Source organism: Carcharodon carcharias (assembly GCF_017639515.1).
Source record: "Carcharodon carcharias isolate sCarCar2 chromosome 29 unlocalized genomic scaffold, sCarCar2.pri SUPER_29_unloc_14, whole genome shotgun sequence".
In the NCBI taxonomy this organism is placed as follows: Eukaryota; Metazoa; Chordata; class Chondrichthyes; order Lamniformes; family Lamnidae; genus Carcharodon; species Carcharodon carcharias.
Genome location: NW_024470659.1, coordinates 376,229 through 387,369, shown reverse-complemented (window position 1 = coordinate 387,369; position 11,141 = coordinate 376,229). Strand labels below are relative to the sequence as shown.

The 11,141-nt window shown below is 48.9% G+C and overlaps 1 protein-coding gene across 1 annotated transcript; it reads left to right on the top strand.

Annotated features, from left to right (window-relative positions):
* The first annotated feature begins 1,477 nt into the window (after positions 1 to 1,477).
* LOC121273995 (free fatty acid receptor 2-like) lies at positions 1,478 to 2,458 on the top strand. The gene has a single exon (XM_041181129.1). The coding sequence runs from the start codon at positions 1,478 to 1,480 to the stop codon at positions 2,456 to 2,458; it is 981 nt and encodes a 326-aa protein (XP_041037063.1).
* Positions 2,459 to 11,141: the final 8,683 nt, after the last annotated feature.

The following is an 11,141-nucleotide window of genomic DNA, read 5'->3' as shown; positions in this document are numbered from 1 at the left end:
AACACTGGGGTACAGTACATGTGGGGACAGGTCTGTCACTGTATAACACTGGGTACAGTACTGGTGGGGTTGGGTCTGTCACTGTATAACACTGGGGTACTGTACTGGTGGGGAAGGGTCTGTCAGTGAACAACACTGGGGTACAGTACTGGTGAGGACAGATCTGTCACTGTATAACACTGCGGTACTGTACTGGTGGGGATGGGCCTGTCAGTGAATAACACTGGGGTACAGGACTGGTGGGAACAGGTCAGTCACTGTATAACACTGGTACCGTACTTGTGGGGACTGGTCTGTTACTGCATAACACTGGGGTACAGTACTGGTGGGGAAAGGTCTGTCAGTGTATAACGCTGGGGTACCGTACTGGTGGGGAAAGTTCTGTCAGTGTATAACGCTGGGGTACCGTACTGGTGGGGAAAGGTCTGTCAGTGTATAATGCTGGGGTACCGTACAGTTGGTGACGGGCCTGTCCTTGTATAATGCTGGGGTACAATAGTGGGTGGGACAGGTCGGTCACTGTATAAAACTGGGGCGCAGTACTGGTGGGGACAGGTCTGTTACTGTGTACCACTGGGGTACAGTACTGGTGGGAACAGGTCTGTCACTGTATAACACTGCGGTACAGTACTGTTGGGTACAGATCTTTTACTGTATAACCCTGGGGTACTGTACTGGTGCAGACGGGCCTGTCAATGTATAACACTGGGGTACTGTACTGGTGCAGACGGGTCAGTCAATATACAACACTGGAATACAGTACTGGTGGGGACGGGTCTGTCCCTGTATAATGCTGTGGTACAATACTGATGGGGACAGGTAGGTCACTGCATAACACTGAGGTACAGTACTGGTGGGGACAGGTCTGTTACTGTATAATACTGGTGTACAGTACTGTTGGGGAAAGGTCTGTCATTCTATAACAATGGGGTACAGTACAGGTGGGGACAGGTCTGTTACTGTATAACACTGGGGTACAGTACTGGTTCGGATGGGTCAGTCACTTTGTAACACTGGGATACAGTACTGGTGGGGACGGGTCTGTCACTGTATAAGCCGGAGTTACAGTACTGGTGGGGACGGGTCTGTCACTGTATAACATTGGGATACGGTACTGTTGTGAACAGATCTGTTAGTGTACACCACTGGGGTACAGTACTGGTGCGAACAGGTCTGTCAATGTATAACACTGCGGTACAGTACTGTCGGGTACAGATCTTTTACTGAAACGCCTGGGGTACTGTACTGGTGCAGACCGGTCTGTCAATGTATAACACTGGGGTACTGTACTGGTGGGGACGGGTCTGTCCTTGTATAACGTTGGGGTACAGTACTGGTGGGGACAGGTAGGTCACTGTATAACGTTGGGGTACAGTAAAATCACTGAGGATTTGTGAAATAGGGGAATTGTCGAGATTCTGCGCTCGTTCACTGACGACCTTCCTTGCTGTTTTGCTTGCAGTTGACATGTCCGACTATGGCTGAACAGTCCTTTTCTGACAAGCTCCACATCACCATTTACATCATCACTCTCCTGACTGGCCTCCCCTTCAACATCTTGGCGTTGTACGCCTTCCTGTGCAAGGCCAGGCAGAAAGCTGGGCCCAACATTATCTTCCTCATCAACCTGACCATCTCCGACCTGGCCTTCCTGCTCTTCCTGCCGTTCAAGATCCTCGAGTCGGCCAAGGGCAGCCTCTGGATCCTGCCCGTCTTCCTGTGCCCCTTCAGCGGCCTCTTCTACTTCAGCGCTATCTACAGCAGCATCCTCTTCCTCACGGCCGTCAGCGTGGAGCGATACCTGGGGGTGGCGTTCCCCATCAGGTACAACATGTACCGGAAGCCTGTCTACGGCATCCTGATCAGCTTCGTGCTGTGGGTCTGCGCCTTCTCGCACTGCAGCATCGTGTACATCACGGAGTACCAGCGTGTGGGGAATTACAGCTCCAACGAGACCGTCTGCTACGACAGCTTTACCGAGAGCCAGCTGACGGTCCTCCTCCCATTCAGGCTGGAGCTGGGCATCGTGCTGTTCTTCCTGCCCTTCCTCATCACCACCTTCTGCTACACCAGCTTCGTGCGCATCCTCCTCTCCTCCACGCACATCAGCCGCGAGAAGAAGCAGCGGGCCATCGGCCTGGTCCTCACCACCCTCTTCGTTTTCCTCGTCTGCTTCGCCCCCTACAACATCTCCCACTTTGTGGGCTTCATTCAGAACAAGAGCCCGTCCTGGAGGACAGACGCCCTGCTGCTCAGCACCTTCAACACCAGCCTGGACCCAATCATTTTCTATTTCTCCTCCACTGCTGTGAAGAGGACCTGCAAGGGCTGCTTCTCCAACCTGACGAGGGAGCTCAGCTCCTTCAAACCCGTCCACCTCTTCATCACCTTCCTCCGCAAGCGGAACGAAGCTCTGAAGGCTGAGTCCTTCGATCAGACCCAATGTTCCAAACTGTAGCCGGGAGCCAGGAGGGGCCTCTCACTCAATTCCCATTGCTCCACCTTTGGCAGCCATGCCTGGGGCCCAAGGCCCTGGAACGCGCTCCGTTGACCTCTCCACCTATTTCTCTCTCTCTCCTCTCTTAAGACGCTTCTTAAACATTGACTTCATCAACCAAGCTTTTGTCCCTCATGTCTCCTTAATTAAGAACAGAAAATGCTAGAATTCCTCACCAGATCAGGCGAGAGCTGCAAGGAGAGAAACAAGGGTTAACATTTCAGGGTTTTTATGTTCATTCTGGGATGTGGACGTCACTGGCTGGGCCAGCATTTATTACCCATCCCGAATTGCCCCTTGAGAAGGTGGGGGTGAGCTGCCTTCTTGAACCGCTGCAGTCCCTGTGGTGTAGGTACATCCACCGTGCTGTTAGAGAGGGAGTTCCAAGATTTGGACCCAGTGACAGTGAAGGAACGGCCGATATATTTCCAAGTCAGGATGGTGAGTGACTTGGAGGGGAACTTCCAGGTTGAGGTGTTCCCATGTGTCTGCCGCCCTTGTCCTTCTAGATGGTAGAGGTCGTGGGTTTGGAAGGCGCTGTCTAAGGGGCCTTGGTGAGTCCCTGCAGTGCATCTTGTAGATGGTACACACACTGCTGCCACTGTGCGTCGGTGGTGGAGGGAGTGAATGTTTGTGGATGGGGTGCCAATCAAATGGGGTTGCTTTGTCCTGGATGGTGTCCAGCTTCTTGAGTGTTGTGAGAGCTGCACTCATCCAGGTAAGTGGAGAGTATTCCATCACACTCCTGACTTGTGCCTTGTAGATGGTGGACAGGCTTTGGGGAGTCAGGAGGTGAGTTACTCACCACAAGATTCCTAACCTCTGACCTGGTCTTGTAGCCACAGTATTTATATGGTTAGTCCAGTTCAGTTTCTGGTCAATGGTAACCCCCAGGATGTTGATAGTGGGGAATTCAGTGATGGTAATGCCATTGAATGTCAAGGGGTGATGGTTAGATTCTCTCTTATTGGAGATGGTCATTGCCTGACACTTGTGTGGCATCAATGTTACTTGCCACTTGTCAGCCCCAAGCCTGGATATTGTCCAGGTCTTGCTGCATTTGGACATGGACTGCTTCAGTATCTGAGGAACTGTGAATGGTGCTGAACATTGTGCAATCATCAGCGAACATCCACACTTCTGTCCTTATGATGGAAGGAAGGTCATTAATGAAGCAGCTGAAGATGGTTGGGCCAAGGACACTACCCTGGGGAACTCCTGCAGTGATGTCCTTGAATTGAGATGACTGACCTCCAACAACCACAACCATCTTCCTTTGTGCTGGGTGTGACTCCAACCAGTGGAGAGTTTTCCCCCGATTCCCATTGACTCCAGTTTTGCTCGGGCTCCTTGATTTGCCACACTCAGTCAAATGCTGCCTTGATGTCAAGGGCAGTCACTCTCACCTCATACATGGACTCCAAGGGTTAAATTATGAGGGGACAATAAGCACAAACTAGGATTATACTCCCAGGAATTTAGAAGATCAAGAGGATATTTGATCAAAGTTTTCAAGCTATTAAGAGGAACGGATAGGGATCGATAGAGAGAAACTATCTCCACTGTTTGGGAGAGTCTGGGACAAGGTGGCAGAGTCTAAAAATGAGAGGCCGACCTTTCAGGAGTGAAATTAGGAAACATTTCTACACACAAAGGGTGGGGGAAGTTTGGAACTCTCTTCCCCAAATGGCAATTGATGATGAATCAAATTATTCATTTTAAATTGGAGATGGATAGATGAACAAAGGTATTGATGGATATGGGGCAAAGGCGTATATATGGAGTTAGGACACAGATGAGCCATGATCTCATTGAATGGTGGAACAGGCTCAGTGGGGGCTGAATGGGCCTCCTCCTGTTCCTGTGTAACAAGCTCAAGGGGGTTGAATGGGCCTCCTCCTGTTCCTGTGTAACAGGCTTGAGGGGGCTGAATATGCCTCCTCCTGTTCTGGTGTAACAGGCTCGAGGGGCTGAATGGGCCTCCTCCTGTTCTTGTGTAACAGACTTGTGGGGCTGAATGGGCCTCCTCCTGTTCTTGTGTAACAGGCTCGAGGGGCTGAATGGGCCTCCTCCTGTTCTTGTGTAACAGGCTCGAGGGGCTGAATGGGCCTCCTCCTGTTCTTGTGTAACAGGCTCGAGGGGCTGAATGGGCCTCCTCCTGTTCTTGTGTAACAGGCTCGAGGGGGCTGAATGGGCCTCCTCCTGTTCCTGTGGAACAGGCTCGAGGGGGCTGAATGGGCCTCCTCCTGTTCCTGTGTAACAGGCTCAGTGGGGCTGAATGGGCCTCCTCCTGTTCCTGTGTAACAGGCTCAGTGGGGCTGAATGGGCCTCCTCCTGTTCCTGTGTAACAGGCTCAGTGGGGCTGAATGGGCCTCCTCCTGTTCCTGTGTAACAGGCTCGAGGGGGCTGAATGGGCCTCCTCCTGCTCCTGTGTAACAGGCTCGAGGGGGCTGAATGGACCTCCTCCTGTTCTTGTGAGCCTTCCTATAGTCACAGAGTGAGTTCACGGTGGAAAATTGCGAAGGGGCTGACATCAGGGGGAGCCAATATGGAAAGAAGTGGCATGATTTTGAAAAGAGTAGATTCGCAGGGAGACCATGTCACCCTTGCAAACAAATCTTTCAAGGTAAAAAGGCCAAGCTGATTGAAAAAGCATATGATTTAATCAGGGAATCGGATGTAAAAGCCAAATGATCGTGCTCAAACTTTATAAAGAACTGCTTAGGCCCCAGTTGCAGTATTGTGGACAATCCTGGGCATCATACATAAGGAATGATATAAACAGGGTACAGAGGGCATTCACTAGGTTGTTACCAAGAATGATGGGGTGTCAGTCTTGAAGAGACATTGGAGAGGTTCAGGCTGTTCTACTTGATATAAAGAACATTAAGGGGGTTACTGAACAGAGGTTTTTGAGAGGTTGAGAGGGTTTGAAAGAGTAGAACTTTCCCTATGTCAAAGGGGAGGAGTGTGGTCCTTGAGTCACAGAGTCACCAGGGCACAGGGAAGGCTATTTGGCCCATCGAGTCCATGCTGTCTCTCTGTAGAGCAATCCAGTCAGTCTCATTCCCCCAGCTCTGTCCCCGTATCCCTGCAAGTTTATTTCCCCTCGTGTCCATCCAATTTCCTCTTGAAATCGTTCATCGTCTCCGCTTCCACCATCCTCGTAGGTAGCGGGTTCCAGCTCATTACCACTCGCTGTGTAAAAAAGTTCCTCCTCACATCCCCCCCCTGCCCAAAACCTTCAATCTGTGTCCCCCAGTCCTTGTACCATCAGCTAATGGCAACAGCTTCTCTTTGTCTACCTTATCTAAACCCGTCATCATCTTGTACACCTCGATCAGATCCCCCCTCAATCTCCTTTGCTCCAAGGAGAACAACCCCAGCTTCTCCAACCCAACCTTGTAGCTAAAATCCCTCATCCCTGGACCCATTCTGGGTTGATCTCCTCTTGGTTACGCTCACGTCCATCCCAAAGTGCGAGGATACTTCCATTGCCATGTTGGTGTTTGGGGCAGGATTTACAGAGAGGTTCAGACTGGGTCAGGATCGCTGATCACTTTTCCCGAGGAGCCATCAATGAACCAGTTGGTCTTTCTTCAGCTACCGTGCTGCCTTCGCTGGTGCGACGCATTGAGTTCTGGATTTTTTGAGACTGATCGCCGATTATCAAATGCTTGCCTTGTGGTAACTGTCCGGAGTTCTAATCCTGTGACTCGTCCCCTCCAGAAATGCCCTGGACTATTGCGAAATTAAAAATTGATCTCCAGGAATTCGCTGGCAGTAAGGAGGAACACCAGGGAGAACAGTCACAGGTGGCACGAACGGATTCTGTCTGTTTTCACTTTGTTTTTATTATTTATTGCTCATGGGAACATTGGGCAGGGGGAAAGGGCTGTTTGACGGACAGGCAGGGGTCATCCAATCAGGCGAGCAGGAGACTGCTGCCTGTTTGAATGGCCGTAAGGAGGAGGGGGCGTCGCGATGTGGACATGCCAGCCGTCCAATGGTGGGTGAACATGTGGTGGGGGAGGTGGCGGTGTGCGGGGTGTGTGGGGGAGGAGGAGAAGGAGCGCAGACAGAGGTGCGAGTGTCGTGTGACAACGTTCCCCTGGCATATTTGGTGGCCCTGACAGGACTCACCATCATTACCGTGAGCACGACAGTCTGGGGATGAATCCAACTGGGTTTTCAGAATCCATTCTGATATGTAACCAGGTGCAATGTTAATCTAATAAAGAAGTAGATTGATAACAACGTTCACGATAGTCATTATTGGACCATCGCTGACTGCAGATGCGCACAGCAAGACAAGGAACGCTAGTCTGGCGTTCAGCTTGTGCCAGCGGCTGAGAGACTGACAGGGCTGGGACCCAAAGTAAATCCAGTCCAGCAACACAGAAACTGCCCATTCGGCCCATCTCCTCCGTGTTGGTGTTTCTGCTCCACACAAGCCCCCTCTCCATCTCACCCCATCCCCATATCCTTCTTTTCCTCTCTCCCTCATGTGTTAATCCAGCTTCCCCCTTAAATATATCGATAATATTCACCTCGACCACTCCCCGTGGGAGCGAGTTCCACATTCTCCCCACTCTCTGGGTAAAGAGGTTTCTCCTGAATTCCCCATTGGATTTATTAGTGATGATCCTATATTGATGGCCCCTAGCTCTGGTCTCACTCTGACAAGTGGAAACATCTTCTTTACGTCTACCCTATCGAAGCCTTTTCATCATTTTAAAGACCTCAATCAGGTCACCCCTCAGCCTTCTCTTTTCTAGAGAATAGAGCCCCAGCCTGTTCAGTCTTTTCTGATAGTTATAACCTCTCAGTTCTGGTATCATCCTTGTAAATCGTTTTTGCATGTCATCCACTGCCTCTACATAACTTTATTAACATGACACCGGAAATGTGCACAGTGCTCCAAGTGTGGTCTGACCAAGGGATATGGAGACTGGAACTGTGCACAGTGCTCCATGTTTGGTCTAATCAAGGGATACGGAAACCAGAACTGTGCACAGTGCTCCAAGTGTGGTCTAACCAAGGGATATGGAGACCGGAACTGTGCACAGTGCTCCAAGTGTGGTCTAACCAAGAGATATGGAGACCGGAACTGTGCACAGTGCTCCATGTGTGGTCTAATCAAGGGATACGGAAACCAGAACTGTGCACAGTGATCCAAGTGTGGTCTAAGCAAGGGATACGGAGACTGGAACTGTGCAAGTGCTCCAAGTGTGGTCTAACCAAGGGATATGGAGACCCAAACTGTGCACAGAGCTCTAGTGTGTTCCAACCAAGGGATATGGAGACTGGAAATGTGCACAGTGCTCCAAGTGTGGTCTAAGCAAGGGATATGCAGACTGGAACTTGCACAGTGCTCCGAGTGTGGTCTAACCTAGGGATATGGAGACTGGAACTGTGAACAGTGCTCCAAGTGTGGTCTAACCAAGGGATATGGAAACTGGAACTGTGGTCAGGTGATGACCCAGTGCAGAATAAAGGGACCGTTGACCTGTTAAATGAGAAATTTAAGCAAAGCTCTATCTACTTGCCCTGAGGGTGTGTAAGGTCCCAGCGCAGACTTGGAAGCTGAGCATTTAGCTCAGCTCCACAGCCATCGTGACTCCCTCGAAAGAGGCGACCTGATTTCCTGCTCTCTGGGAGTGTGCTGTGCACAGTTTGGCCATTGATATCACCAACGTGACAGTGAGCAAATTTCAATAGGCCTCCTTTGTCTTTGGGAAGTAGTTTGGGAACCCATGACTTGCAGTATAAATGTCAGTCTATGCTGCTACAAACTGGAATTTCAGCTTCTCGTGCAGGAGTGTAGTGACTGCCCTTTGTGTGTGTTGTGAATTGTGTTTCTAGCTTCCTTGTGCACTTCTACTCCAACTATAGCTGCACCCCAGCGTATCGTGCTGGACATGAAAACCTTTGTATCTCAGGAACATGACCAAATGCAGGCATTAACATTGATGGATTTAAAGGGCAGATATTATCAGAGGAGTTAAACAAGCTAGTCCTCACGTCTCAGAAATATGCCCAGCTCACACCTAAAATTACCAGCAGCACACCTCCCCAAATCCCAATGCATCTCCTTAAACTGCAGCATAACCCAAATCCCAACACCCCAAATCCTAACACACCCCTTCAAAATGCAATTTACGCTTCAAATTCCAACACATCCTTCAAAGCCCAACACTGTCCTGCAAATCCCAACACGGTCCTTCAAATCCCAACACACCACTACAAATGCCAGCACATCACTTCAAATCCCAACACTCTCGTACAAATCCCAACATACCACTACAAATCCCAGCACATCACTTCAAATCCCAACACACTCCTTCAAATACCAACACACCACTACAAATCCTAGCACATCACTTCAAATCCCAACACATCACTTGAAATCCCAACACACCACTAAAAATCCCAACACATCACTTCAACTCCTAACACCGTCCTTCAAATCCCAACACACCATTACAAATCTCAGCACATCACATCAAATCCCAGCACATCACTTCAAATTTCAGCACATCACTTCAAATGCCAATACTATCCTTCAAATCCCACCACACCACTACAAATCCCAGCACATCACGTCAAATCCCAGCACATCACTTCAAATCCCGGCACATCACTTCACATCCCAGCACATCATTTAAAGTCCCAGCACATCAATTCAATTCCCAGCACATCACTTCAAATCCCAACACGTCCATCAAATTCCAGCACATCACTTCAAATCCCAACACGTCCATCAAATTCCAGCACATCACTTCAAATCCCAACACGTCCTTCAAATCCCTGCATGTCCTTCAAATCCAAGCTCAACACTTCAAATCCCAACACATCACTTCAAATCCCAGCACATCACATGAAATTCCAACACGTCCTTCATATTCCTGCACGTACCTCAAATCCCAACACATCACTTCAAATCCCAACACACTCCTTCAAATCCCAGCAAATCCTTCAAATCCCAGCATATCACTTCAAATCCCAAAACTGTCCTTCAAATCCTAACACATCACTTCAAATCCCAACACATCCTTCAAATCCCAACACATCACTTCAAATCCAAACACATTCGTTCCAATACCAACACACCACTACAAATCCCAGCACATCACTTCAAAGCCCAACACATTCCTTCCAATCCCAACAAACCACTACAAATCCCTGCACATCACTTCAAATCCCAACACATCACTTGAAATCCCAAAACACCACTACAAATCCCAACACATCACCTCAAATCCTAACACCGTCCATCAAATCCCAACACGTCACTACAAATCCCAGCACATCCCTTCAAATCCCAGCACATCATTTCAAATTCCAGCACCTCACTTCAAATCCCAGTCCTATCCTCCAAATCCCACCACACCAGTACAAATCCCAGCACATCCTTCAAATGCCAGCACATCATTTCAAATCCCAACACATCACTTCAAATCCCAGCACATCACTTCAGATCCCGCACATAACTTCATTTCCCAGCACATCACTTCAAGTCCCAGCACATCACTTCAAATTGTAACACGTCCATCACATTCCAGCACATCACTTCAAATCTCAACACATCCTTCAAATTCCTGCACATCACCTCAAACCCCAACACAACTGTCAAATCCCAGCACATCGTGAAATCCCAGCACAGCCTTCAAATCCCAGCACAACACATCAATTTCCAACACTGTCCTTCAAATCCCAACACGTCACTACAAATCCCAGCACATCTCTTCAAATCCCAGCACATCACTTCAACTTCCAGCACATCACTTCAAATCCCAGTACTATCCTCCAAATCCCACCACACCAGTACAAATCCCAGCACATCCTTCAAATGCCAGCACATCACATCAAATCCCGGCACATCACTTCATTTCCCAGCACATCACTTCATGTCCCAGCACATCACTTCAAATCCCAACACTGTCCTTAAAATTCCAGCACATCACTTCAAATCCCAACACGTCCATCAAATTCCAGCACATCACTTCCAATCCGAAAACGTCCTTCAAATTCCTGCACATCCTTCAAATCCAAGCTCATCACTTCAAATCCCAACACATCACTTCAAATCCCAACACATCCTTCAAATTCCTGCACATCACTTCAAATCCCAACACATCCTTTAAATTCCGGCACATCACCTCAAATCCCAACACATCTGTCAAATCCCAGCACATCGTCAAATGCCAGCACAGCCTTCAAATCCCAGCACAACACGTCAATTCCCAACACTGTCCTTCAAATCCCAACACATCACTTGAAATCGCAATACTGTCCTTCAAATCCCAACACATCACTACAAATTCCAGCACAACACTTCAAATTCCAGCACAATCTTCAAATTCCAGCAAGTCACTTCAATTCCCAACCCATCACTTCAAATTCCAGCATATCCATCAAATTCCAGCACATCAATTCAAATCCCAACACATCCTTCAAATCCCAACACACCATTACAAATGCCAGCACATCACTTCAAATCCCAACACACTCCTTCAAATCCCAACATACCACTACAAATCCCAGCACATCACTTCAAATCCCAACACACTCCTTCAAATCTCAAGACACCACTACAAATCCCAACACATCACTTCAAATCCCAACACATCCTTCAAATTCC

What these genes read in the sequence shown, in the direction of transcription:
- LOC121273995 (XM_041181129.1), top strand. Translation starts at nt 1,478, where the DNA reads ATGGCTGAACAGTCCTTTTCTGACAAGCTCCACATCACCATTTACATC.